The sequence below is a fragment of the Dipodomys spectabilis genome, unplaced genomic scaffold (assembly GCF_019054845.1).
Source record: "Dipodomys spectabilis isolate Male_0828 unplaced genomic scaffold, ASM1905484v1 ptg000052l, whole genome shotgun sequence".
Taxonomy (NCBI): Eukaryota; Metazoa; Chordata; class Mammalia; order Rodentia; family Heteromyidae; genus Dipodomys; species Dipodomys spectabilis.
In genome coordinates, this window is record NW_024870729.1 from 1,076,369 (window position 1) to 1,103,990 (window position 27,622).

A 27,622-nucleotide genomic window follows, 5' to 3' on the forward strand; every position below is an offset into this window, starting at 1 on the left:
GGAGAGATTAGAATTCAGGGTGGGAGGGAGGGGCTGGAGACTGAAACCAGTTAGGAGGTGCTGGCAATCAGTGCAGTGGTGTGTTGTCTGTGGGGAATGCTCTTCTAGAATCAGCTAAGTTTTTGCAATACAGGATGTTTAAAACATGTACTGAGACTTCTCCCAATAATGAAAGAGGAATTGGAGGACTCAGAAAGGCCACACATTAATGTTACATTGGGAATTCAGTAGATTTTGGTGGGATTTTTTTTTTTCTCCCAGAAAATTGCCAATTTTAATCCTCATATACACAGATTCATTGCTGTTGGAGAAGCAGATTGGTAATGGGCTTCTTTGTTTTATGTAATTTTAATTTTTATTTATAAAAATGTTGTACAGAGAGCTTATAGTTACATAAGTCATGAGTACATTTCTTTTTTCTTCTTTTTTTGGTTGGTCATGAACTCTGGGCCTGGGTGCTGTCCCTGAGCTCTTCAGTTCAAGGCAAGTGCTCTACCACTTTAGCCACAGGGCCACTTCAGGTTTTCTGGTGGTTTATTGCATATAAGAGTCTCACAGATTTTCCTGCCCTGGCTGGCTTTGAAAATCGATCCTCATATCTCAGCCCAGCCTCCTGAGTAGCTAGGATTACAGGCCTGAGACACGGGCTCCTGGCATGAGTACATTTCTTTTTTCTTTTTTTTCATTTTATTTTATTTTTTGTGAACATACTGTACAGAGGGGTTACAATTACATGGGCAGGATAATGCGTACAATTCTTATCAAACATTGCAGCCTCCTCCTTTGTTTACCCTTCAAATCCTTTCCCAGCCTCCTCCCCCCATCCTCCTCCCCCCCCCACCAACGTTTTCGACATGACAACTTGTACTTCTCATTGTTGCAACAGGTCCACCTGTATCCTTAAACGACTTGTTTTTCCCTATCTCCTCCACAAGTTATACTGACCTCAAATATAGTGAAAGCAGGAATAATACTGTGGGGGAGGGACATACAAAGCAACAAAGAAATAATCTTATAAATGCGTTAGAAACAAGTGCATGAAAGAAAAAAACATTAAAATACATATTCTAAGGGTTCATTTCCCTAACATCACCTTTTCCGCTTGACTCATACATATACTAGATATTGCAAATAAGGGAAACCATGGGACCTATGTTTCTTTGGGCCTGGCTTACTTCACTTAATATAATTTTTTCCAAGCTTTTCCATTTCCTAACAAATGGGGCAATGTCATTCTTTCTGATGGAGGCATAGAATTCCATTGTGTATATATACCACATTTTCTTGATCCATTCATCTACTGAGGGGCATCTGGGTTGGTTCCATATCTTAGCTATGGTAAATAATGCTGCAATAAACATAGTTGTGCTGGTAGCTTTAGTGTGGTCTTGTTTGTAAACATTTGGGTAAATGCCCAAAAGTGGGATTGCTGGGTCATAGGGGAGCTCTATGTGAAGTCTTTTGAGGAACCTCCATACTGCTTTCCAAAGTGGTTGAACAAGTTTACATTCCCACCAACAATGAAGTAAGTTTCCCTTCTGTCCACATCCCCTCCAGCATCTGTTGTTGTTAGAGTTCTTGATTTTTGCCATTCTAACTGGAGTGAGGTGGTATCTCAATGTTGTTTTGATTTGCATTTCTTTTATGGCTAGGGATGTTGAACATTTCTTCATGTGTCTATTGGCCATCCTTCTTTCTTCTTCAGAGAAGTTTCTCTTTAAGTCTTTAGCCCACTTATTTATTGGGCAGTTGTTTCTTTGAGGATTTGTTGTTGGGGGATTTAATTTTTTGAGTTCCAAGTATATTTTAGATATGAGACCCTTGTCTGTTGTATGGCTAGTGAAGATCTTCTCCCAATGCGTGGGCTTTCTATTGATCTTGCTAGCTGCTATGTCCTTTGCCATGCAGAAGCTCTGCAACTTCATGCAATCCCATTTGTTCAACCTTTCTTTGATTTGTTGTGTTTCCGGGTCTCTATTGGCATGAGTACATTTCTTTTTGGACAGTGTCACCCCTTCCCTCACTTTGTCCCAGTTTTTCCTTCCCATCCCCACCTACAAGTTGTGTAGTTCATTTTCAACATAGTTTCTAGTGAGTACCACTGCTGCATTTATTCATCCTTCGTCCCTCCCAAAGATAAAGACCAGGCAAGATGAAAAGAAAGCAAAAGCAACAAAGCAAAAATTTCTTGTTTCCATTTCCTAGAGTTCATTTTGATAAATGTTATTTTATATGATCAGAGGCACATTGCATCTTTGTGTTCCTTCCCTAAAAGTATCCTCCTTTGGTCTCATTGTGTGTGAATACCTACAGTTCTGGATAGTTGATCATGTCTGGGTATATTTTAAATTGAGCTTCCGCATAAAAGAAAACATAAGCTGTTTGTTTCTTAGCTTGGCTTACCTCACTTAACATGATCTGTTTTAGGTCCATCAATTTCCCTGCAGATGACATAATATTTTTTCTGATGGCTGTGTAAAATTCCATGTGGTGTAGGTACCACATTTCTTTGGATCTACTCTATTGTAGGGCATCTGGGCTGTTTCCATAACTTGGTTATTGTGAATAGTGCAGCAAACATGGATGTGCAAGTGTTTTTATGGTATCCTAGCTTGTGATTTTCTGGGTAGATGCCCAGGAGTGGAAGATCTGTGTTTGGTTTTTTGAGGAACCACCAGACTGCTGTCCAGAATGGTTGTACTAGTTTATATTCCCACCAACAGTGCAATGGGGTTCCTTTCCCCCCACATTTCCACCAATATTTGTTGTATAAATTAACGATGTTGGCCAATCTAACTAGAGTGAGATAGAATCTCAGAGTTCTTTGGATTTGTATTTCCTTTATGGCCAGTTGTTGAGCATTTCCTCGTATAGTTTTTTTTTTTTTTTTTTGCCATTCTTACTTCTGAGAAATCTCTCCCTTAGCTCTGTTTTTTTGGCATGTTTTTTTACACCCATTTGTAATACTGTGTTATGATGAAATGCTTATGCTCTAGTTTCTGAACAGTTGATTTAAACAGCTAATAAAACAACAAATGGGCCAACAAAGGTAACTTTAGAATAAATAGGATGTACTAGATTTAGAAAATATTCTTTTAGAAACTTTGGCATTCTAGAGCAAATGAGTTTGAAAGGCAATTCACAGTGAATAATTGTAAAATGAAGTATGTTGTAAGAACTTAGGTCCACACTAACCTCATTTTTAGATGCACACACACATACAAAACACACATTCATATATATCTCTATGTAAGAGTGTTTCTGGCTTTCCTGCCCAAGATGGCTTCCAACTGCTATCCTCAGACCTCAGCCTCTTGGGAGCAGCTAGTTTGAGGCATATCTTTTTGGGTCTGGTCGTGGGGCCTGAACTCTGGGCCTGGGCGCTATCCCTCAGCTCTTCAGCTCAAGGCTAGTGCGCTACCACTTGAGCTATAGGACCACTACCTGCTTTTTTTTTTTTTTCTGCTTATGTGGTGCTGAGGAATCAATCCCAGGGCCTCATGCTAGCAAGGCAAGCACTCTACCACTGAGCCACCTTCCCAGCCCTGAGGCACATCTTTTAAGAGTCAGTAAGAAAACCTGAGAAATGTACTTAATTCTTCAGTCAGTTCTCAATTAGGCTGTTTTGTTTGAATTTGTTTACCTGTTCCTTAATACAATAATTGGGGTACTGCTGACGCCAGTAATAAGTCCAAAAATGGTATCCTGGACAACCACGTTATATTGTAGGCCAAACCTGAGGAATACCTTTTTCCCTTTGACACAGTTTTCTTATAAGATTTTTTTTTCATGTCTTAGCTTCTTTAGTATCTTGTGGGAGGCCTTCAGGCAAGTAGATTTCCACAGAGCCTGCACCTGTTAGTCTCCTAACTCGTAGGATCTCCTAACACACATGCCCTCAGTTCCCATGCCTGCTTAGAGAAGAGGGCTAGGTATCTGTTCAGGGATAAGTATGGGTGGGGCCTGTGTGCTGGTGAAAAAATTGATACAGAATATTACATAAAGCTCACTTTATCACCAACAGAACTATGGATGAATAACTGTTCAGAAAAGATTGTTAACTGAATGTATTTTACTCTTACTGTACCTGTTCAGGAAATACATGCTAAGATATTTACTTTGGTCTCAGTAACTTAAATTCATTGCTAGTGAAACTTCAATCCTTAAGAACATTTAATTTTTTTTTTTTTTTGGTGCCAATCCTGAGGCTTGAATTCAGGCCTTGGTGCTGTCGCTGAGCTTTTATGCTCAAGGCTAGTGCTTTACTACTTGAACCACAGCTCCACTTTCAAAAGCTTTTTGGTTGTTAATTGGAACTAAGTGTTATATGGACTTTCTCCCTGGGCTGGCTTTGAACCACAGTCCTCAGATCTGAGCCTCCTCAGTAGCCAGAAATTACTTGTGTGAACCACTAGTGCCCAGCAGAACGTTAAATCTTTGTGTGTGTGTGTGTGTGTTTATGTGTGTGTCTTTATAGGTGTACATGTGGGCTGGTCCTGGGGCTTGAACTCAGGGCCCAGGTGCTGTCCCTAAGCTTTTTTGCTCAAGGTTAGTGCTCTCCCTCTTGAACTATATAGCTCCACTTCTAGCTATTTGGTGGTTAATTGGAGATAAGAGTCTCATGGACTTTCCTACCCAGGTTGGCTTCAAACTGTAATCCTCATATCTCACCTCCCTGATTAACTTGTATTACAGACATGAGCCACTGGTGCCTGACAACATTAAATCTTATAAATAGCTACACAGCATTGTCTAAATGTGACACTTGAAAACAGCAAGAGATGCATTTTCCTTTTATAAAGACAAGTGCATGAAAAAGATTAGCACTAAGCTGGGCCTCGGTGGCTCACGCCTGTAATCCTAGCTACACAGGAGGCTGAGATCTGAGGATCGCAATTCAAAGCCATCCCGGGCAGGAAAGTCTGTGAGACTTTTTTTTTTTTTTGGTCCGGTCGTGGGGCCTGAACTCTGGGCCTGGGCGCTGTTCCTCAGCTCTTCAGCTCAAGGCTAGCGCTCTACCACTTGAGCCACAGCGCCACTTCCGGCTTTTTTCTTTTTGCTTATGTGGTGCTAAGGAATCGAACCCAGGGCCTCAGGCATGCAAGGCAAGCCCTCTACCACTGAGCCACCTTCCCAGCCCAAAATGACATACTCTTTTTTTGGTTGGTCATGGGGGCTGAACTCTGGGTCTAGGTGCTGTCCCTCAGCTCTTCAGCTCAAGCTAGCACCTACCAATTGAGCCACAGTGCCACTTCTGGCTTTTTTCTGCTTATGTGGTGCTGAGGAATCGAACCCAGGGCCTCATGCATGTGAGGCTAGCCCTCTACCACTGAGCCAGCTTCCCAGCCCCTGATCTCCAATAAACCACCAGAAAACCGGAAGTGGTGCTGTGGCTCAAGTGGTAGAGCACTAGCCTTGAGCTGAAGAGCTCAGGGTCAGCGCCCAAGCCCAGAGTGCAAGCCATGACCGACCAAAACAAGAAAAAAAAAAAGGTTAGCACTGAAAATACGGGATGTTATAGAACATAGCAGTAGAAATCATAATCATAAGTGTGTTTGAAGGAGGTTATTAATATGTGATATGCATTTATTTGGGGTTGGCCCTGTGAATAGAGTAACAATATGTGGTCCTAAATAATAGATCTTTATGGATCTAGTTACAATAATTTCTCTTTGTGCAGTACTTTAGACCACAGAATGACCTCATTCAGCCAGAATGTGCAGCCCAGGTTTGTCTTCCCCAGTGTAAGTACATGAAGGTGCTATTTGTTGAGATAATAAGCAGGAAGGAAAGGAGAAATGCTGGTGGTTTGCCATTCACATTTGTTTGCCTTGCAATTAGGTAGAAATCCTTTAACTTCTTTCTTTGTACTGTTACTGTTATTAAAAAAATGCATAGACTTTCTTCAAACCACAGTTCATTAAAAGAACTAAGACCTTTTCCTTTACTGAGTAGAGGACCCTTGTTTCATGTTTCAACTTTAATTTTCATCTTTATTCCATGTTTTAAACATGATCTTTGGGATCACTAGGTCACAGCTTTTGAGAGTATGTTTTATTCTTTCAAATTCTAATAGAGTAGCTTGTATTCTCCATGGAGTTGATTGTTGCTTTCATGATCAATTCTCTTTTCACTTGTGTTTTTAAGCTGGGCCCATTTTGCCCACAGAAAGTGCTCTGAAGATACTTTTAGTTGTTGCTCCTGTAAGAGAGCACAGGCATCTGGTGAGTGGAGGTTTACGTTGCACAGGATACCCTATAATACTTTCCAGCTTCAAGTGTCAGCAACATGAAGGTGAAAGCTTTATATAAATAATGTTCATGTACTTCCTTTCCCATATAACATGGGAAAAATGTTTGGTTCTAATGGGAAGGTGGGCTTCAGGGGAATGTGGAAAAATCTGTTCAGGATATGAACAGGAGAAAAGAAAAATGGATTTAGACTTAGAGATAAGAAAGGAATCTTCGGAAAAAAAAACATAGGAAGGAGATTTCTCATACCATTGTCGGATATTATTTTTGACTGGCATTTCCCAAAGTTGCACATTTGTTAGGATGATTGAGACCTTTTTTAAAAAAATTTTTATTTAATTTTTATTGTGAAAATACTGTACAGAGGGATTACAATTACATGGGCAAGATAATGAGTACATTTCTTATCAAGCATTGTAGCCTCCTCCTTTGTTTCCCCTTCCCATCCCTTCCCATCCTCCCCCCACCCCTCCACCCAATCCTCCCCCCCCCCCCGCCCCCCAAAATTGTGAAGTTCGTTTTGGACATATCGACTTGTACTTCTCATTGTTGCAACAGGTCCACCTGTATCCTTATTTAAACGACTTGTTTTTCCCCTTCCCCTCCACAAATTATACCGACATCAAATACAGTGAAAGCAGGGGTTATACTGTGGGGGAGGGACATACAAAGCAACAAAGAAATAATCTTATAAATGCGTTATAAACAATCACATGAAAGAAAAAAAAACATTTGAATACATATCTTAGGGTTCATTTCCCTAACATCACCTTATCTGACCTTTTGTTTGAGAACTTTTTATGGCATGGCTTTAATTCAGAAAGTAGATTCTCTGATATTTTGAAAGAAGTCAGTATCAGAGTAACAACTCTTACATATAGAAGTTATTTTAGTGTGGCTATAGTTTTAAAAGTCTTTTTAGAATAAGTGACTAAATGGTTTTCAAAATAAGAATTGTGTTTTGGGCTGTTAAAGAAGGAAAGAAAATTGTACTTACATCCAAGCATCTGGCTTTTATTCTCACACTGGATTCAAAGAACATCTGATAGAGACTGGAGACTTGGTTTCTAGTATTGGGTGGAATGTAGGTATGTGTGACCTTACAAAGTCACTTAACCTGCTTTGAAAGGAGGCTTTAACAATATCTGTCTGCCCTAGAGAACTACAGCTGCTTTTTTGTTTTCCTAAGGCATTTCATTTTTACTGGGATGATTCTTCTGAGTTGTAGTGAAAATGTATCAGTTTAGCTGCCTGTGGAGTAGCCTTTAGTGAAACAGTTGTCTGTGCCCATCTCCATATATGCTCCTGCTTCTGTTATACGTCAACTTTTTATTTGATGCAACTTCAGAGACATAGGAAGTTGCAAAGAAGTGTGCAGGTCATTGCAAAGAAATGTACAGTAAGTTACTTTTCATCACATGGAGTTTCTGATCTATTAGTCACATTGTCTGCTGCATCTTCCAGACTGATTGTCTTAGTAGCTGAACAGATTACTGTGATCCAGAAAACTGACGGACCCTGAAAGATTTATTTTGAGTGAGGATATAGCCCCATGCCTTAGTTAGGTTAGGATTAGTATTTCTTTTTTTTTTTTTTTTATGTTTTTTATTGTAAAAATGCTGTACAGAAGGGTTAGGATTAGTAATTCTTAATAGTGATTTTGGTATTTATTAAGGTTTGTTCTGACATGGTTCCCATTGACAAATATCTGGATGATATCTGATCATGGTATACCATAAATTTGCCTTGTATCAGTTATGAGGTTGGTGCGTGCGCGTGTGTGCATGTGTGTGTGCATGTGTGTGTAAGTCTTAGAGTCCATTTCTAATTTTTAAATTTGTTTTAATTTTTTTTTTTTTTGGTACTGGGGCTTGAATTTAGGGCCTTAAGTTTGCTAGTTTTGCTTGTTCATGTCTGGAATGCCTTGAGCCATATCTCCATTCTGGCTTACAGACTTTTCTGCCCAGACTGGCTTGGAACTTCAGTCCTTTAGATCGCAGCCTCCTGACTAGCTAGGATTACAGGTGTGAGCTATTGGTGTTTGACTTAATTTTTTAATGTAATAATGTGAAACCACAGTATAATATACATGAATTGTTGAAGGATAGAGTTGAAAGTTGTTAAGATGATTTTTACTAGATATAATTTATGTTTTCCTCTGTGTGTGTGTGTGTGTGTGTGTGTGTGTGTGTGTGTGTGCGCACGCACATATCTCTCCTGGGGCTTGAACTCATGGCCTGGGTGCTGTCCTTGAGCTTTTTTAAAGCTCAGCACTCTCCCACTTGAGTCACAGCTCTGCTTCTGGTTTTTTGTGGTTAAATGAAGATAAGAGTCTTACAGACTTTCCTACTTGGGCTGGCTTTGACTTGCGATCCTCAGATCTCCATTTTCTGAGTACCTAGGATTATAAAGGTGTGATTCACTGGTGCCCAGCCTATTTGTGTCTTTAAAATTACAAGCTAGATATGATTGTATACATTTTAATATACATAGTTATCGTGGGAAAAGTTCTATGTAAATATTTCATCTTAAAATGTGTTTGAAAAATGCTAGGAGACATAAGCAAATTAATGAGTGAATAATAAACATACAGTTAGAAGGAGAACAAGTGAAAAAGTATCCTAGTAGTCTAGACATGAGGTTATTAAGGGCTGTTGTGTGATTCAGTAGCATAGGGCCTCTTGGGTATGTACAAAAAGGTGAATGGACATTTTGGAAGAGAAAATCAGTTACAAAGATGTATAACAGTTTTTTTTAAAAGATTGTATTTTTTATTGATACATTTTTCATCACTCTTAATTTCAAAAGTAATTCAAGAATGGCAAATGATGCACTTATTATATTGAACAGTATAAAAGTACAGAAGTGGAAGTAGATGGCTTTCCTCATTCCTTCCGGTAACTCCATCCTGGTAACTGTTCTTAACAATTTATTGCATTTATTTATGTTACCTACCTTTTTATTTGATATATTTTATAGTCATATTTTATGTTATAGAATTGTAGTATTTCATAACTGTGATGTAGGGCAGTATAAAGTAAAAAGTAATTTTTTCCCTCATCCAATTAAAAACAATTATTGTAGAAGTTGTCAAACATACAAAAGAAAGAAAAAAAGTAATGAAAGAAAAAAAGTAATGAACTATGTACTCATTTCAGTTTTCCTTATTTTATATATATTATTAAACAAACGATTACTTTAATATTTTTAGACTGTATTATTTTTGTCTTTTAATATTCAGAATTAATCTTATAGACTGGATGGAAAACCTTACCACAATGGGTTTATTACACTTAAACAATTAACAATAATTATTCAGCAACATCGAATAGCTACTCAATGTCAAAATTTCCTTCATTATCCCAGGATTTTCTTTTTCATTTTTTCCTTAGTTGAGGTGTTTTAATGGCTCCAAATAGGTCCATATCCTTCATTTTTTTATAAGGTGAGTTAAGTAATATTGATTTGTAAAAGAAACTGAGTGTCTCTTAGCCTTTCAGTTTGTATTTGTCTTTTTTTTTTTTAATTTAGCAAAATTTATTTAGGAAAACAGGACAGAGTAGTGAGAATTAAAAGAGGGAAAGAAGGGGCTAGAGGCATGGTTCATGTGGTGGAGCACCAGCCAGTGAGCTAAAGCAAGTGGTAGATACCCAATCGCAGTTTGGGACAAAGAAATAAAAAAGGGGAAGAAGAGCAAGCTATGGTAGGCAGAGGGTGAGAGTTTAAGAGCCTCCCTGCCATTCCTCATACTGAGTGTGGCTAAGTGGCCCTTAGAAGGGACTATTTTGTTGAAAGAATTGTTTTGAGTGGCTGCCACGTGTGGTGGTGCATTCCTATAATAATACCAGCACCTGGGAGGTAGAAGCAGGATTGTGAGTTGGGATTGTATAGTCAGACCTTGTCTAAGCAAAACAAAACAACAAAAAGAATTGTTACGCCATTGGTGATGGTGTTGGAAGAAAGAGAGATTGTCAGACTTACAGAGTGAACATGTTCTGGCCTCCAATTTGTTTATCTTCCTGGGGATTTGTGTTGACAAAAACTGAGAATAACCAGGTTTTAGGGTGGTGACTTTGGAATCTATATCCTGCTTGATATGTAACAGGGTTGGAACTGGGAGTAAGACTGCTTTGAATGCTGATAAATTTGTGTGACGCTTTTGTTTTATGATGGATTTATGCCAGAAATTTCATTTGAAGCATTTGCTGCATTGTTTTGTCTACTTATTATTATACTTACTTTATTGCCAGAAATTTCATGTGAAGCATTTGCTGCATTGTTTTGTCTACTTACTATTATGCTTACTTTATTATTAGTTAGCCCATCAGATGTGAAAAGCAGCTTTCGCCTCTACTCGTTTAGTAAATACTAGTGCCATCTCAGTAGAGGTCATTAATGCTGCTTATGGTGGGAAATGAGTGCTAAACTCAGCCCCTTTCCCTGACACCTCGCCAACAGTCTCCTTATCCTCCATCTTCCTTCTTCCCCCCTTTCTTCCCTCTTTCCCCTTCTTCACCTCTTTCTTCTCTTTGTCTTCCTCCTCCTCTTTTCCCTTCTTTCCTCAACTCCCTTTTTCTCTTCCTCATCTTCCATCTTTCTCTTCCTCCTTTTTCTTTCTCTCTTCTTTTATTATATTCTTATATCTTAAGATTTCTTTCTTTAAAAAAAGTAATTAATTAATTTGTGCCAGTATTGCCCCTTGAACTCAGGGCCTGGGCACTGTCCCTGAGCTTTTTTGCTTAAGACTGATGATTTACCACTCGAATCACAGCTCCACTCCTGGCTTTTTGGTGCTTAATTGAATATAAGAGTCCCATGGACTTTCCTACCTGATGGACATTCAAACCAGGATCCTCAGATCTCTTGAGTAGCTAGGATGACAGATGTGAGCCTGGCTTAAATTCATTTGTATTATCTGTAAATAGTTGCGCAAAGTGATTTCAACTCAATATGTCAATTTAGCAGCACAATCTTGATCATTCCACCCCTCCCCAATGTGTCCCAACCCCACTCATCCCCTCAAGTTACCTGGTTTTATTTTCTTGTACATAGAGTCTGATGACTATATTTATTCAGCTTTCCTCTCTACTAGTCTTTCCCTCCTCCAGCCTTACTGCTCTCCAGCCAAGACATGTTTCAGCTTCTTGGTATTCATTTTGATAAACTGTTAATTGTTCAAAGACTTTACACCATGGAATCCATCCCTGTGTATACTATACTTTAGTCACTTTGATCCTGTATATTTTCATTGGCTTATATTTATATATTTGTATTTTAGTTCTCACTTCCACATATGTCTCTGTGAGCCTGACTTCACTCAGAATAATTTTTTCCAGGTCCGTCCATTTCCCTCCAAATGACATAATATTATTTTCTCTATTAAATGAGTAAAATCTCTATCTATCTATCATATTTTCTTGATCCATTTGTTTGTTTCAGGGCATCTGGACTATGGTGACTAGTGTGGCAGTGAACATGGGCGTTCAATTGCTTTATTGTATCCTGACTTGTAATCTTTTGTGTAAATGTCCAAGAATAGAATCACCAGATCATAGGTTAGTTCTATGTTTAGTTTTCTGAGGAATCTCCAAACTGCTTTCCATAGTAGTTCACTAATTTACATTCATACCAATATTGTATTATTGATGTCTTCTTTCCTACATCCTCATCAGCATAGTTGTTTGTATTCTTCTTCTTCTTATTTTTTTTGACAGTCCTGGGGCTTGAACTTGGCCTGGGCACCGTCTCTGAGCTTCTTTTGCTCAAGGCAAGTGCTCTACTTCTTGAGCCAAAGTTCCACTTCGGGCTTTTTAAGTAGTTTATTGGAGATAAGAGTCTTACAGACTTTCCTGCCCGGGCTGGCTTTGAGCTGCAGTCCTCAGATCTCAGCCTCCTGAGTAGTTAGGATTACAAGCGTGAACCGCAGGCGCCCGGTTGTTTGTATTCTTGATTCTGGCCACTATAGGAAGAAGTAAGGGAAACACTAGAACTTATTGCAGGCAGGAACTTGCTGAGTAGATTCCAGGAGCTCAGCAAATAGGTGAGAAAACTAACAAATGAGATTGCATTAAGCTAAAAAGATTCTGCACAAAGGATGCAAAGATAAAAAGACAGTTTACAGAATGGGAGATCTTTGCCAACTATGTGTCTGACAAGGGTCTAGTAACTAGAATATACAAGGACCTCAAATAACTAAACTCCCAAAGAATTCAGTCACCCTACTAATAAATAGGGAGAGGAGCTAAGTAGATATTTCTCAGGACAAGAAGTAAAAATGGCTAACAAATACATGAAGAAATACTCAACATCCCCAGCTATAAAGAAATTGCAAATCAGAACAACATAGATTCTATTTCACTCCAGTCTTTTTTTTTTCTTCTTTAAATTTAAGAAAAGGACTAGGGCATGAAGTCAAAAATGTTTGAAAAATAATTGCTAAGTGCATCGTTTAGATAAATGCTGATTTTTTTTTTTTAAAAGAAAATATTTTTTCCTCTGCATACTTACCTAGGATATTGCTATTTTAATGCAGAACTATTTGTGTTGTATATATATTTTAATATGGGAATGTCAAATGATTTCCTTTTTCAGTGAACATTCAGGTTCTGATTTCCATTATGTTTTGGTACCATGTGGTTTTTCAGGTTCACTTTGTTTATCATATCTATTACTCTCTTTGCTATAGGCTTTCAACAGACCTCACATCTCTCTTCTTATGAAATTATAACTCCTTGGAGATTAACTAGAGAAAGAAGAGAAACCCCAAGGCTCAATTCAAAGCAGGTATGTTCTCTCCTGAGAACTATGTATGTATTAAATTTTTCCTTTGTTTCTTTTCTTAACCAAAGTGATATTTTTAACTGTGATTGGTTCATCAAATAATTAATTGGTAATTAGTGTGTACATGTCCATATGGTACTCATGTCCATTGGATGTTATTCTAGTAAAAGTGACATATTAAGCCTTAATATCTTCCTTTTTAAAGACAAAATGATTAATTCAAAGCATAACAGTGAAATAAATAGAACAGATTTTGAATCTTTGGCTGACTGACAGTGGTCACAGTGATTTTACTATAGTAAGCATAGGAATTTGAGGCCAGCCTGGGCTACATATTGATTGAAACTACTCCCATCCAAAAAGAATGAGCTTCACTCAGTTTACAATACAAGATTTTATTTTCCATCTTCATGGATACTGGAGAACGGTAAAATGTTAATGCCTATATTACCTATCTGCGAATATTTAACATGAGCTTGATTTCCATATTAGAAGGAGCTTCCTGTGTTGTTAATAGGAATACATAATTAACCAATACATGTTAGCCAATACATAAAATTACTTTTTTGGCTGTCTGTTCTCTTTATAATTTTTTTTTTTTTGATAGTTCTAAAGGTCTGACTTATCGTCTTGCTCTGCTAAGCAAATTCTCTATTACCTGAGCCATGGTCTCCAGTCCTGTTTCCTCCGATTGTTTTGTTTGTTTCAAAATAATACACTTAGTTCAATTTACAGAACTTACAGTTGTTTAGGAGAAGCATTAATGTCATTGTAATTTTACAATAACAGATAAAAGGTAACATTTAGTGTATTACCTTTGCATTGCTGCAGCACTAAAGCAACTTGCCGGTTGTTTAGAGCCTGGGCAAAGAGAAAGCAGCATTGGGGGTTAGAATCAGGTGCTTCTAGCTTTAGTTCTTCCCCTGGGTACAGCCACTTACTGGGTTGATAAGTCAGCTACATTGACTGTCTTGTAATGAGGAATAAAGGGCATTAATATTGGCTCAAGTAGGAACATTTGTAATTTTTCCTTGCTTTTGCACTTGATTATATTTTGCCTCAGAATAGAATTAAATCTTGCTTTGCTCATCAATTTTCTCCTTTCCTCCATAAAATGGTAGACTTTTTAGCACTGGGACTGTGTTTTCTACTTTATTGTGTCCCTGATTGTATTTTTATCAATATGGTACACATAGATTCTTATGATAATAACAAATGATTTAGCCTTTGATAAACATTTGGAGAAGTGATATATTCAGCTATATTTTGTTCACTCAACATATGAGTATAATTTATTCATTGAAAAATATTTTAGAAGATCTACCATATATATATAGTAGGCATAATCTATATAAATAAATGTGTGTATATATAGTATATATATATATATGTATATGTATATTTAGGCATTGAGGTTATGGTAGTGAACTGAACAAACAAAAATCCTTGCCTTTATGGAACTTTCAGTCTAGTAATGGGAGAGACAGTAGACAAATGATGCATATTACTTAAGATAGCACTAATTACCAAGGAGAAAATTAAAGGAGGAAGTGGTAGAAAGGGTAAGGATTGCACTGTTTAATAGATTGGCTAGGTAATGCCTTACTGAGAAGGTGACCTTGGAATAAAGACCGGAGAGGGATGTTGTCCATCATGAATGTTTCTTCAAGGCCTCTGTGTTAAAGGCTTGGTTGTGATGCCTGTGATGCTAGTGAAAGGAAGTTAGGTCTTTGTGGGTTTGCCCCCCGAGGGGATATTGGAACCTACCATAATATTCTGCCTTACGGTAGACTTTACAACCAGAAAACCTAGTGACTCCTGAAATCTTGAGCCAAAGAAACATTTCCTCCTTAAGTATTCTCTTAGGCATTTTTGTCATAGTGATGGGAAAGCTAGTTACAGAGGAAGAGAGTCAGGAATGCATGTAGGTATTTGGAGGCTGAATATAGTACCACAGAACAATTCTAATTCTCTCATATTTCTCAGAGAAGGTGGCCTTGGTGTTTTCACAACCTGTGACCTGGGCTGGGAAGGTGGCTCAGTGGTATAGTGCTTGCCTTGCATGCATGAGGCCCTGGGTTCCATTCCTCAGCACCACATAGCAGAAAAAGCTGGAAGTGGTGCTGTGGCTCAAGTGGTATGGTGCTAGCCTTGAGCTGAAGAGCTGAGGGACAGTGCCCAGGCAGAGTTCAGGCCCCACAACTAACAAAAAATAAATAAAAGATACAACCTGTGACCTACTGAAATGTAAGGTGGGTTAGGGAAGATATGTTAAAAATCCAAGTTCCTGGAAGGAGCTTGGGATTTTGGATGAGTCATTAAAGCCTAAGGTAGATAACAGAGTACTCATTCTCATTCAGGGTGTGGAGATAAAGTACTAAGAGTTTTAGAATTGGTCACGTGCACTAGGAGGGGCGGATCCAACATTTTTAATTTAAGAGTCTAGAAATCTTAGGGACAATTAAGTAGATGTTTCTGAGAGTATTATTTGTTAAGTATCTCTTTGCCTTCCCTTTTATTAAAGGGTAAAGGCAAAGTTGAATCTCCTGGTTCTAGAGATAGTATGCACTTCCTACTAATGAAGTGGGACTTGCTGGGTGGTAGTCAGCTTTTCATTACTGAGAGAATTAATTTATAAAGAGAAAAGGATTATTTTAGATCAAGATTGAGATTCTAGTCCATCATCAATTGACCCTGTGGTTTTGGGTGAGGCAGCACATCTTGGTGGGAATGTAAAATTGCTCACCTCTTTGAGGATCAAGGAGAAACAGGAAAGAGCAGAGTCCTATAATCCCCTTCAAATGCTTATCCAGTGACCTAAGGATTATCTCCCAGATTCTGCCCCTCAAAAGTCTATAACACCTCTCAGTAGTGTTCCCCTTGGGGTCAAGCCTTCAAGCATGGGCCTTTCCGTAATATCCAAGATCCAACTGTAGTACTGGGGAAGTTGTTTCAGAGATGTCCAAGAGAAGGGGCCCTGTAAACCTGAAGATGTGAAGTGCAGGTTGCCTTATTATTATTATTATTTTTCTTGTTGTTTTGTTATTATTATTTTATTTATTCTGCTGGTACCTGGTTTGAACTCAGGGCCTTGTGCTCTTTCTTGACTTTTTCTGCTGGTGGTCAAACAGTTGAGCCATACCTCTAGCCAGCTTTGTGCTGGTTGTTTTGGAGATGGAAGCTTGTAGACTTTTCTTGCCTGGGCTGGCTTTGAACCATTATCTTCTGATTTCAGCATCCTGAGCAGCTAGAGTTATAGGTATGAGCTGTAGATGCCAGACAGGTTACCTTATTTTAAATTCATTGTCTCTAAGATGCATATATATATATATGCATATATATCTACGCACATATTTATATATTATTACAGTTATTTATTTTTATTGGGTAGTTGTACAAAGGGGTTTCAATTCTAGAAATTAGGGTATGAATTACAGGATGGAATAGGAGAAATCATAGGTCTCCTTGGCACAGGCCGAAATTTTCTTAATAGAGACCCAGAAACACAACAAATCAAAGAAAGGTTGGACAAATGGGGTTGCATGAAATTGCAGAGCTTCTGCATAGCAAAGCACATAGCTAGCAAGATCAATAGAAAGTCCACAGATTGGGAAAAGATCTTCACTAGCCATACAATGGACAAGGGTCTTATATCGAAAATATACCTGGAACTCAAAAAATTAAATTCCCCAACAACAAATCTTCAAAGAAACAACTGCCCAAAAAATAAATGGGCTGAAGACTTAAAGAGAAATTTCTCTCAAGAGGAAAGAAGGTGGCCAATAGACACATCAAGAAATGTTCAACTTCCCTAGCCATAAAAGAAATGCAACTTCCCTAGCCATAAAAGAAATGCAAATCAAAACAACATTGAGATATCACCTCACTCCAGTTAGAACAGCAAAAATCAAGAACTCTAACAACAACAGATGCTGGAGGGGATGTGGACAGAAGGGAACTTTCCTGCTTTGTTGGTGGGAGTGTAAACTTGTTCAACCACTTTGGAAAGTAGTATGGAGGTTCCTCAAAAGACTCCACATAGAGCTCCCCTATGACCCAGCAATCTCACTTTTGGGCATTTACCCAAATGTTCACAAACAAGACCACACTAAAGCTACCAGCATGACTGTTTTTATTGCAGCATTATTTATCATAGCTAAGATATGGAATCAACCCAGATGCTCCTCAGTAGATGAATGGATCAAGAAAATGTGGTGTATATATATATATATATATATATATATATATATATATATATATATATATATATATATATATACAATGGAATTCTATGCCTCCATCAGAAAGAATGACATTGCCCCATTTGTTAGGCAATGGAAAGACTTGGAAAAAATTATATTAAGTGAAGTAAGCCAGGCCCAAAGAAACATAAGTCCCATGGTTTCCCTTATTTTCAATATCTAGTATATGTCTGAGTCAAGCAGAAAAGTTCAGATAAGGTGATGTTAAGGAAATGAACCCTAAGATATGTATTCAAATGTTTTTTTTTCTTTCATGTGATTGTTTCTAACACATTTATAAGATTATTTCTTTGTTGTTTTGTATGTCCCTCCCCCACGGTATAACCCCTGCTTTCACTGTATTTGATGTTGGTATAATTTGTGGAGGGGAAGGGAAAAAACAAATTGTTTAAATAGGAATACAGGTGGACCCATTGTAACAATGAGATGTACAAGTCGTTATGTCGAAAACGAACTTTACAACTTTGGTGGGGGATGGGGGGAGGCAGATTGGGTCGGGGTGGGGGATGGGGGGAGGATGGGAAGGGAAAACAAAGGAGGAGGCTACAATGCTTGATAAGAAATGTACTCACGATCTTGCCCATGTAATTGTAACCCCTCTGTGCAGTATTTTCACAATTAAAAAAAAAGAAAAAAAGAAATTAGGGTATGAGTAAAATAGATGTCTTCAATTTTTTTTTTTTTTTTTTTTTTTTAGTGCTGGTACTGGGGCTTGAACTTGGGGCCTGTACACTGTCCCTGAGCTTTTCTGCTCAAGGCTAATGCTCTAACACCTGAGTCATAGCTCTGCTTCCGGCTTGCTGTGATTAACTGGAGATAAGAGTCTCCTAGACTTTTCCTGCCTGGGCTGGCTTTGAACTTTGGTCCTCAGATCTTAAGTCTTTTGAAAGCTAGGATTACAGACATGAACTAGCAGTGATGCCTTCAATTTTAAGACACTTTATGGACCATTAATAAGGAAGCAAAAGTGCTATTGGTAGCTTGTCTTGTCTGTGTAAGGTGTACCCTCATCCCAGAAATGCTTGCATGAGGGGACAGGTATAGTTTAGAATTGATGAAATAAGGTAAGCCATGTAGAGATATAAAGCCACAAAAACTATATGAATGTTTTCTCTACTTAGAATTTGGGGTAGTCTCTTGAAACTGAGGTTAATTTAATTTAAATAAAAGGAAAAACTACTTTATACTATAGATAGGCATAAAAGTCACTAAAGCTGCACCTAAATTATATATGAATTTAAGAAGGATTTAGGTGAACATGCAGGTAGTTTCCCATAATTTAATAAGAGTTAGGAATGAACAGAATATGTTTTTATTTTTTTAAGAATACACACCGGACATATACCTCTTCTGTATATCATCTTTATAATAACAATAAAACATAAAAAATTAGTAGAAAAAGTGTATGCCAGGCACTGCTGGCTCACATTTGTGATCAGGAGGAGGCTAAAACTGGGAGGACCTCAATTTGTGGCCACCCTGGCAGAAATATTTGTGAGACTTCTTCTTAGTCAACAACTGGGCAGAGTGACATACACCTGTCACCCTAGCCTGGGAAGCTGAGAGCAGGCCAAGCTGAGCAGAAAAGCTAGTAAGTAACCACCTCAGTGGAAGATTCTGGGCATGGTAGTCATGACTGATTCCAATGATGATGGGCAATCAAATAGACAGATAATGTTCTCAGGTATGTGCCTAGGCACAAACAAGACTATCTCTCAAAATTAACTACTACAATAGAGCTTCTGCCTAGCAAGCTCAGAGTCCCGAGTTCAAACCCCAGTACTGAAAAAAAAAAAAAGATAAAATGTTATATAAATAATTTCAGTCAACACCAAGTTATTCAAGGTTATTCCTGCATCTAATAAATCACATGTTGTTGAAAAGTAATTCATAAGGTGGTATTTTATTCTTCTTTTCCCTTCTCTGTGCATTTAGGTATCTTATGTCATTCAGGCTCAAGGAAAAGAACACATTATTCACTTGGAAAGGAACACGTAAGATATTTTTCATTTACTTTGGCTTTTCAATACTGTTGTTTTTCAAGAGTGTATTAATTTCATTTTCTAGGTAGAAATAGTGCATTGTGAACCTCACCCAGAGGCTTCCATTCACATCACTGCTGCACAGTGCAGACCTGCTTCCAGAAGGTCCTTGGGATCTGTGCTCTGCAAGGGCAGACAGTGACTTCCAAGAGGAATCAGAGTGGAGGGGAAGCAAGCATAACATATCTTGGTTATTCTGCTCAGATTCACTAATAGAAGCAGCAGCAGTAGTGTGTGTGTGTGTGTGTGTGTGTGTGTGTGTGTGTGTGTGTGTGTGTGTGTGAATGGAGGAGGAGGGAGATGTAGTGGCTGGATAGGGTCAACTTAGTGAAAGGGCACAAGGTAAAGGATATGGTACTTGGGGCAGAGAGCTAAAGGAGTTATTGAAGAGTTGGAAAATTGCCATGCACAGCTTGTGGGTCCTTTCCTAGTTTCATGTACTGCTTTGCTTTCAGGCCACCAGCTTTTTTGTGTGTGTTAGTACTGGGGCTTGAACTCGGGGCCCTGAGCTTGCTAGGCAGAAGCTCTATAGTGCTCTTGCTTGGTATTTTGCTCAAGGCCAGATCTCTACCAGTTGAACACCATCTCTACTTCTGGCATTTTGGTGGTTAATTGGAGATAAAAGTCTCACCAACTTTCATGCCTGGGCTGTCTTTGAGCCTCCCTCAGATCCAGCCTTTCTTCTCAGACCCAGCCTCCTGGATAGCTAGGATTACAAAGGTTAGCTACCAGTGCCTGGTTCCACCAATCTTCGATAATTGTGAGCGGCATCATATTTTCAGTGGTGCCTAAGCACAGTTTTACTGGTGTCATTTATGCCCTGCTGTTCATGCAGCTAAAGTTGGGCTGTGTAATCCATGAAACTGGATGAAAACCATCAGTGTGCCCATCTTTAAACAGTATGGACAGGTTGGTCCTGGCTGTTTCTTTGGGACTTCTGGACTCATAGTGGCACATTATAAACCAGTGAGCACATTCTGTCCTTGATTTGTTCACAGGTCTGAAAGTAAACATGGAATAGTCCAATCCTTTTTTTTTTTTTTCCAGTCCTGAGGCTTGTCCCCGAGCATCTTTGTGTTTAAGGTTAGCGCTCTACCACTTGAGCCACAGCGCCACTTTCAGCTTTTTCTGAGTAGTTTAGTGGAGATAAGAGTCTTATGGACTTTCCTGCCTGGGTTGGCTTTGAACCATGATTCTCAGATCTCAGCCTCCTGAGTAGGAGGAGTTCCTGGCTGAGTTGCCTAGTCTTGTTGGGAAAGAAGCCCATCACTGCATGTGTGCTATACACTGCTGAGCCCCCTTAACAAGGAATCTAGAATCTTGTGTCCTCTAAAAGCTGGCCATAACATCTTCTTTATACTTAGGAGACAGTTCTTTCTTGTTTGCATTGCACTTTTAGAAAAGGGCATATATAGGTCTATATTTTTCTTCTCTATCAATGTGATGTACTGTCAATAACCTAATTTATTTTTCAGTAAGTTGTATCAGAAAATAAATCTAAGCAACCAGCATTTTATGCCTTTACAACAAATTACTTACTCATGAGTAAGTAATATAGACTACTTTAGAGCTTTTAGTTTTATGGTAGCAGATGCTTTTAATAAAAATTGAGTTTTTCCCCCCGGAGCTGAGGACCAAACTCAGGGCCTTGCACTTGACCATTGAAATCTCCAACCCATAGAAATTGATTTTTAAGCAAGTTGCTGGTGTTTTACACATAAATCCCAGCTACTCAGGAGGCTGTGATCTGAGGTTTGAGGCTCAAAGCCAGCCCAGGCTGGAAAGTGTGTGAGAATCTTATCTCCAGTTATCTAGCAAAAAGCCATATGTGGAGTTGTGTCTCAAGTCTTGCTTGATTGGAAAAAGCCAAGTGAGAGTACAAGGCCCTGAGGCACACAAAAAAAGTTTTTGTTCTTTGAATAAAAGTTTACTTATTTCTGCTCCTCTCTTCTGGGGAGTAGTGCCTTATGAATTATGTCCTTGCTACTGATATTTAAAATAAATGACATGTTTTACTCCCCTTCCAGAGACCTTTTGCCTAAAGATTTTGTAGTTTATACCTACAATGAGGAAGGCACTCTCATCTCTGACCATCCCAATATTCAGGTAATATATTTTCCCCTTGATCTCTCAGCAAAACTTAAAACTTCTAATTTTAAGGTGAATTCTAGTCAGGCATTGAAGACATTACATAAACCCAGAGATGCCTTTGATGTTGAGTATATCGGAGTGGGCCTCGGGGAAGTGGGTGCATTTACACAGACTAAACTACAATACCAGAAAGCACTTCAGCTGCTTAGTTGTAAAAATTTGTTTTTAAAAGGCCAGGAAAATAATCTTCTAATGATAGCTGTGCTGGTTTGATCTGTTTGAAAAGAGGAATTTTTAATTTTTTGGTTGAAAGTTAATATTCCTGAAAATACTTCATACTTTATCAAACCATTACTTTGTCATTGCAGCAAGGCACATACTCGTTTGCTGTTATGTAAACTAGTGTTCTAATGTTTTGTTGTAGTAATTCTTTCCTAAAGAGGTGTGGTCCTGTCCTCTCTCCATCAGGTGACAGAATGCTCTCAGGGACAGAACTGGCCCAGAATACTCGAAATAATTGGCAGATGCTGAACTTGGCTTTGTGTAAACAACTGGGAATCTTTTAAGCGTTTCTAGTTCCATTCAGGAAGAGTGTTTCATACAGTTCTTTTTGACAGTTAGGTATTATGTATTTATTTTCTTTTGCAATAGAAATAGAAAAAATGACATTAAATGTGTGATTATTTTTTCCCCCTCTCTAACTTTGTAAGTGCTTTTGCTAGGTTGAATTATTTATAATAGCTATTCATGTTTGTAGGTTTTTTCAAATAAATAGAAGTTAAAAATCTTTTTTTTGGATTATTAGGTTTTTTCAAATGTGGAAAAGTTGGCCTTGCCTTCCTGTTTTCTAGTCCTGTATCTGATTCCTTTATCTTAGTGCACTGTTTATCTCTTGTTTAGTGGGAAATTAGTAGAGGAGATTAAACTTACATTGTAACATAAACCAGAAAAAAGCAATCCATCCATCTTTTCATGCACCCAAAGATTCCCATGGCTGACATCCAAGGACAACATAATTTATGTCCCTGAAGCAAAGTTCTTGAACACCATTTTTTTTTTTCCCTTGCAGAGATTTCTTGGCATGCCTTTTGATACATACCCTATTTGAGCTTGAGTCCTGGCTGGTGAAGTTATATTTAAATAGGAGTAGTACTATTTTGTGGGGTTATTGAAAAGTTTAAATAAGCTAATACTTGTTGGATGCCTGGATGAGGTTGGCCTGACAGTTTTTAATTAAAATTTAATTATTTGTTGCTATTGAAAGACTGTAGGTAAAATTGTTCAAGTAGATTTCAGTTATGTAGAAACTTATATAACTTAACCTTGAAGTTTTATAGAATTGTTATGGTTTCTGAATACTTGAAAAATAGCAACTAAGACTCAGGAAGTGCTTCACTTATTTCTTGGTTATTTAATATTGTATAGATAGGTCAAGAGAGATTGCAGACCTCAACTACAGAGTAAAGCTTTGATCCTGGTATTTCTTGGCATGATTAAGATTAAATGTTACAATGATAGGAACTTTTGTCCATGTAAAGGAATTAATTTATATAGAACATTTAAATGGTTTCCCTTAGGTCTATTTTCTTGAGGTTGAAGTATTTATACACTTGCTTTTTACACTTTCATCATAAGTGGCTTTCGCAAGACCACTTTTTATAAGACAGTTTTACAAAAATCAGTGATTAAAAGTCTAGATTTACTTTGGGATATCTGGCAAATGCGTTAGGGATTCTCTTAGCTATATCCTCCAGTAAATTGGTGCTTTTCATTTCCTTTTAGGCTATATTGGTTGTCCACACTACCTAGAAACCTGTGGCTACTAGGCTGATGTGTAAAAGTTCTACGTTCCTTGTCTTACACTAGCCAAAGCTTTTCACTTACAATGTGTGTGGTTCAAACTGTGTGTGCTTGCTGTTCTTTATTGTAATCATGCAATTTAATTAGATGTTTTATAAACGTACAAAATAGGATTTGTTGTGTTTTTGAGAACTGTGAAAAGAAGGTTTGTTAGACTATATTGACAAAGATTAAGTAGGAGAAAGGGATACAAATTTACTAATGTGCAAAAGGGAAAAGTAACAGCATGGAGGAAAGTACAGACATTGATTACAGTAGCCCAACACTTTTAAAACTGAAGGTATCCCTCCCCCCCCTCCTTTTTTTTTGCCAGTTGTGGGGCTTGAACTCTGGGCCTGGGCGCTGTCCCTCAGCTCTTCAGCTCAAGGCAAGCGCTCTACCACTTGAGCCACAGTGCCACTGCTGGCTTTTTCTGCTTATGTGGTAGTGAGGAATTGAACCCAGGGCCTCATTCATAGAAGGCAAGCACTCTACCACTGAGCCACCTTCCCAGCCCTGAAGGTATTCTTTTTAAGGAAGAAAGGGAGATGTCAGGGAACAGTAAATTATTTCTGAGGGAGGAAATATAGGATGATCAGAGCCAAAGTTTCTTTGGCCTCCAGAACAGAGTAGTTTGTGAATGTTTATCTCTGAGTGGAAAATAAGATGCAGTGGTGTGTGACACAGGTCTTCCCAGTGTGTTGACTTCCTGAAATGAGTTCAGTCTTTAGTGGTTAATGAAATTTCAGAAAGACCAAATGCAATTGTGTTTTTCTTGGAGATTCGGTCAGGTAGATAATGTAACTGTGCAAGAGAACTAAATTGAAAGCTGGAAATAATTAATAAAATCAAGTTATTAAAAAATACCATCAAATTGGCAGTGTACAGGATCACCCATTGGGATGTCAGTCAGCTTAGTTGTTCTCAGTGTGATTTATCAGTATGCTTGTGCCATTCCTGAGGCCTGTTGCTAGTTGATAGGGTCAACACTAGTCTTTGGTTAAAGAGTTGGCAGTTGGGTTTCTTTTCTATGAAGTTGTTAGTTTTTTTTTTTTTAAACTTATTTTATCTTTTAATTTTATGGTTAGATACCTTGAGACTATACAACTGTTCTGTTACCCACAAACTTTTACCCCCTAGTGGTTGTATTTAACATTTGCCTGAAACGGTTGTTATTGTGCTGATTGTCAAATGATGGTTTTCTGATTTCATCACTGTTTCAATATTCATTGGTACCTTGTTCTCAAAGGAAGACTTTCCCCTTATTTATTTGTATCAATATGGACTCATGGATTCTTTCTTGTTTCTGAGTGAGACTAAAAAGTCTTTTCATAAATATAAGAGCGTTTACAGATCTTCACTTTCTAATTTTCTATCAGGATTTTAATTTTTCCTCCCAATATTTCTCAGTTCTTTATGTTTAGGAATAATAACTTTACCATGTAAGTTACAAATATTTTCTTCTAATCTCTCAATTGTCTTGACCTTTCTTTGTTTTTTTTTCTATGTAGAATCTTAAAAATACTTTTATATAGCAAAATGATCAGTCTTTTAGTCTCTTTTTCCTCTGTTGTTGTACATATGCATGTGTGGGTGTTCATTTGTCTGTATATGTATGTGTGTGTATTTGCTACAGGGTTTTACAATATATCTCAGACTCAAGACTTTCCTGTTCTAGCCTCCTGAGAGCTGGGATTATAGGTGTGTAATCCCCATAATGTCTAGAGTTTTGAGTGATAGGCAAAAAAGTCTTTACCCACATTAAAGAGGAATTCCTCAATATCGATTCAATTTTACTGTTTCCCTGCATCTAAGTAGCATTTATTAAAAGGTCCTATATGAACCAGGTGCTGGTGGCTCACGCCTGTAATCCTAGCTACTCAGGAGGCTGAGATCTGAGGATTACGGTTCAAAACCAGCCTGGGCAGAAAAGTCCGTGAAACTCTTATCTCCAATAAACCACTTAGAAAACAGGAAGTGGTGCTATGGCTCAAGTGGTAGAGCACTTGCCTTGAGCTGAAGACCTCAGAGACAGTGAAGTTCTATATGCAGTTTGGTCTGCTCCAAGGCTTCTCTTCTGCCCCAATGTTTAATCTCTTATTGTACAAATACCATTCTGTTTGGATAATCAAGGCTTGGGATATGCCTCAGTGTCTGTTGGGGCTAATGTTCCCACTTCTTGACTTTTCTATTTTTAAATAATTATTTAGCTAATTAAGTTCTAGTACTGGGGCTTGAACACAGGGCCTGGAGCTATCCTTTAGCTTTTTTGCTCAAGGCTGGCACTTGAGCCACACCTCTACTTCTGGCTTTTTGATGCTTAATTAGAGCTTTGAGTCTCACAGACTTCTGCTCAGAATGGCTTTGAACCTCAACCCTCAGATCTCAGTCTCTCCTCAGTAGCTAGGCTTACAGGTGTGAGCGCCTGGCACACCAAGCTCACTTTTCTATTTTAGTGCTTTGCAGTTGTTTTAAAGATGAGAGATTCTCATTAGTTACTAAAGAGTTTGGTGCTACTAAGTGCTTTCTATGTTTGCACCTCTACTGGTTAATTTCCTGCTCAAAATTAAGGGTGAAGGCTCTTAAGCTTTTGAAAATGGCAGGATTTGTAATTAGTAGTAGTTTAATTAATACAACCATAGGAAGAAAAGAAAATCATCTGATCAGAGTTCTTTTTCTTCTCATGCTGAATCTTCTCCCTTCTGGGCCTTATTAGCCTCTCCAAGGTCCTTTCCTAGATCATCTGTCTACTGACTGCAGTGGCCTCTGGGATTGACAGTGATTTAAAAATGTCAATCCTGAGATAATGCTGTCCTGTTCTGTCTCTGAAAGGTCAGTGGGGCAGAGCTGTTTGTATGTAGAATCTTCTGTAATCCTGAGCATTTATGGACTTGCTGGGTGATGGTGGATTGTGTGCAGATAGTCTGAGGAATGTCAGGTGCTATCATGGGGTAACAACATTCTCAGCGAAATTTTTTGTACATATATTTCTTGTTAGCTTTGCAATTATGATTTTCAACAATGCCCCAGCATTTGAAGATAATGCAGTGTTTTTCATTCAGAACCATTGTCATTATCGAGGCTACGTGGAGGGAGTTTACAACTCATCCGTTGCTCTGAGTGACTGTTCTGGACTCAGGTAAGAACTTTTCTGTGTCTTGTTTGTTTTCTTTCTTTACATTTCGTAACTCTTCTTCTATCTCAGTCTCCAAATCTAGCTACTTTGTATGTTTAACAAAATTTTAGTTTGATGTAATAAGCGATGCTTCAGAAATTCTTGATATGTTTATTTGGGAAAATCTGATAGTAAATTTCAGTAGGTAAAGGGGAAATTCCATCTTTTGAGATCATTAAATACTTTTGCTATTTAAAATAAAATAACCGTTTACATTTGATAGCACTTTGTTTATGAAATTTTTATCTTTACTGTTTCACTTAAGTCTCATAATGACTGAGAAAGCATATTACCATATTTGTGAGGAAAAAAATGGTTCAGAAAAATTGTATCAATAGCAAATGATGTTGTAATAGTCTTAAAGTTGTCTATGTTGAAGATCTGACAATCTAGCACTGTGCCAGTTAGCTGATTGCATACCTGATTGAACTTATAAGTATTACTCTAATTCTCAGACCGACTATGTAAGTTAGCTGTAATACATACATACATACATACATACATATATATATACATACACACATGTATAACTATGTAAGATACATAAATAACTTTGTAAGATGACTGAATATCTGTATTATGCAATGTGCTAAGTATTTTATGCATTATTAAATAAGCTATTTGTCATAACAGTGTTCTGTAGACTGTATACTAAGGTAAGGGTAAAAGACTTTTTGGGAACCATGTGCTTGCTGATAGCTCACACCTTTCTACTCAGGAGATTGAGATCTCAGGATCACAGTTCAAAGCCAGAGTGGACAAAAATGTCTCCGAGAATGTTATCTCTACTTAACTAGCAAAAAACAGGAAATAGAGGTGTCACTCAGGTGGTAAAGTACCAGCCTCGCATGAAAAAGCCAAGCAAGAGTGGAAGGCCTTGAATTCAAGCCCCAGTACTAGCACCAATTTACCCCGCCCCCAAAAAGAAAAAAAAAGACTTTCTGAGAATTTCTCAGCCAGTGGAAAAACTGAGCTAGTCCTTTAATTCCAGCCCTCATTCTCAGTAGTGCCTCCCACTGGATAGCAATACTTCAGAGTTAAGTAACTTGCAGACAGTGCTGCTTGTCAGCTTTAAATTCACATATACCTGGCTCTAATGCCTCCTTTTTTTCTTCTTCATCTGCTATGCCTTCTTGTATGTGTGCAATATGAGGACTTGAATTCAAGTTTTCTGATTCTTTT

General features: G+C 38.1%; 1 protein-coding gene across 1 annotated transcript in view; it reads left to right on the forward strand.

Moving 5' to 3' along the window:
• Adam9 (ADAM metallopeptidase domain 9) overlaps window positions 1-27,622 on the forward strand; it is a 107,911-nt gene that overhangs the window by 2,108 nt on the left and 78,181 nt on the right. Inside the window, exons 2-5 of the mRNA XM_042679405.1 lie at window positions 12,937-13,034; window positions 19,229-19,287; window positions 21,363-21,441; window positions 26,328-26,404. Coding sequence (XP_042535339.1) covers window positions 12,937-13,034; window positions 19,229-19,287; window positions 21,363-21,441; window positions 26,328-26,404 — 313 coding nt within the window. The remainder of the gene's footprint in view (window positions 1-12,936; window positions 13,035-19,228; window positions 19,288-21,362; window positions 21,442-26,327; window positions 26,405-27,622) is intronic.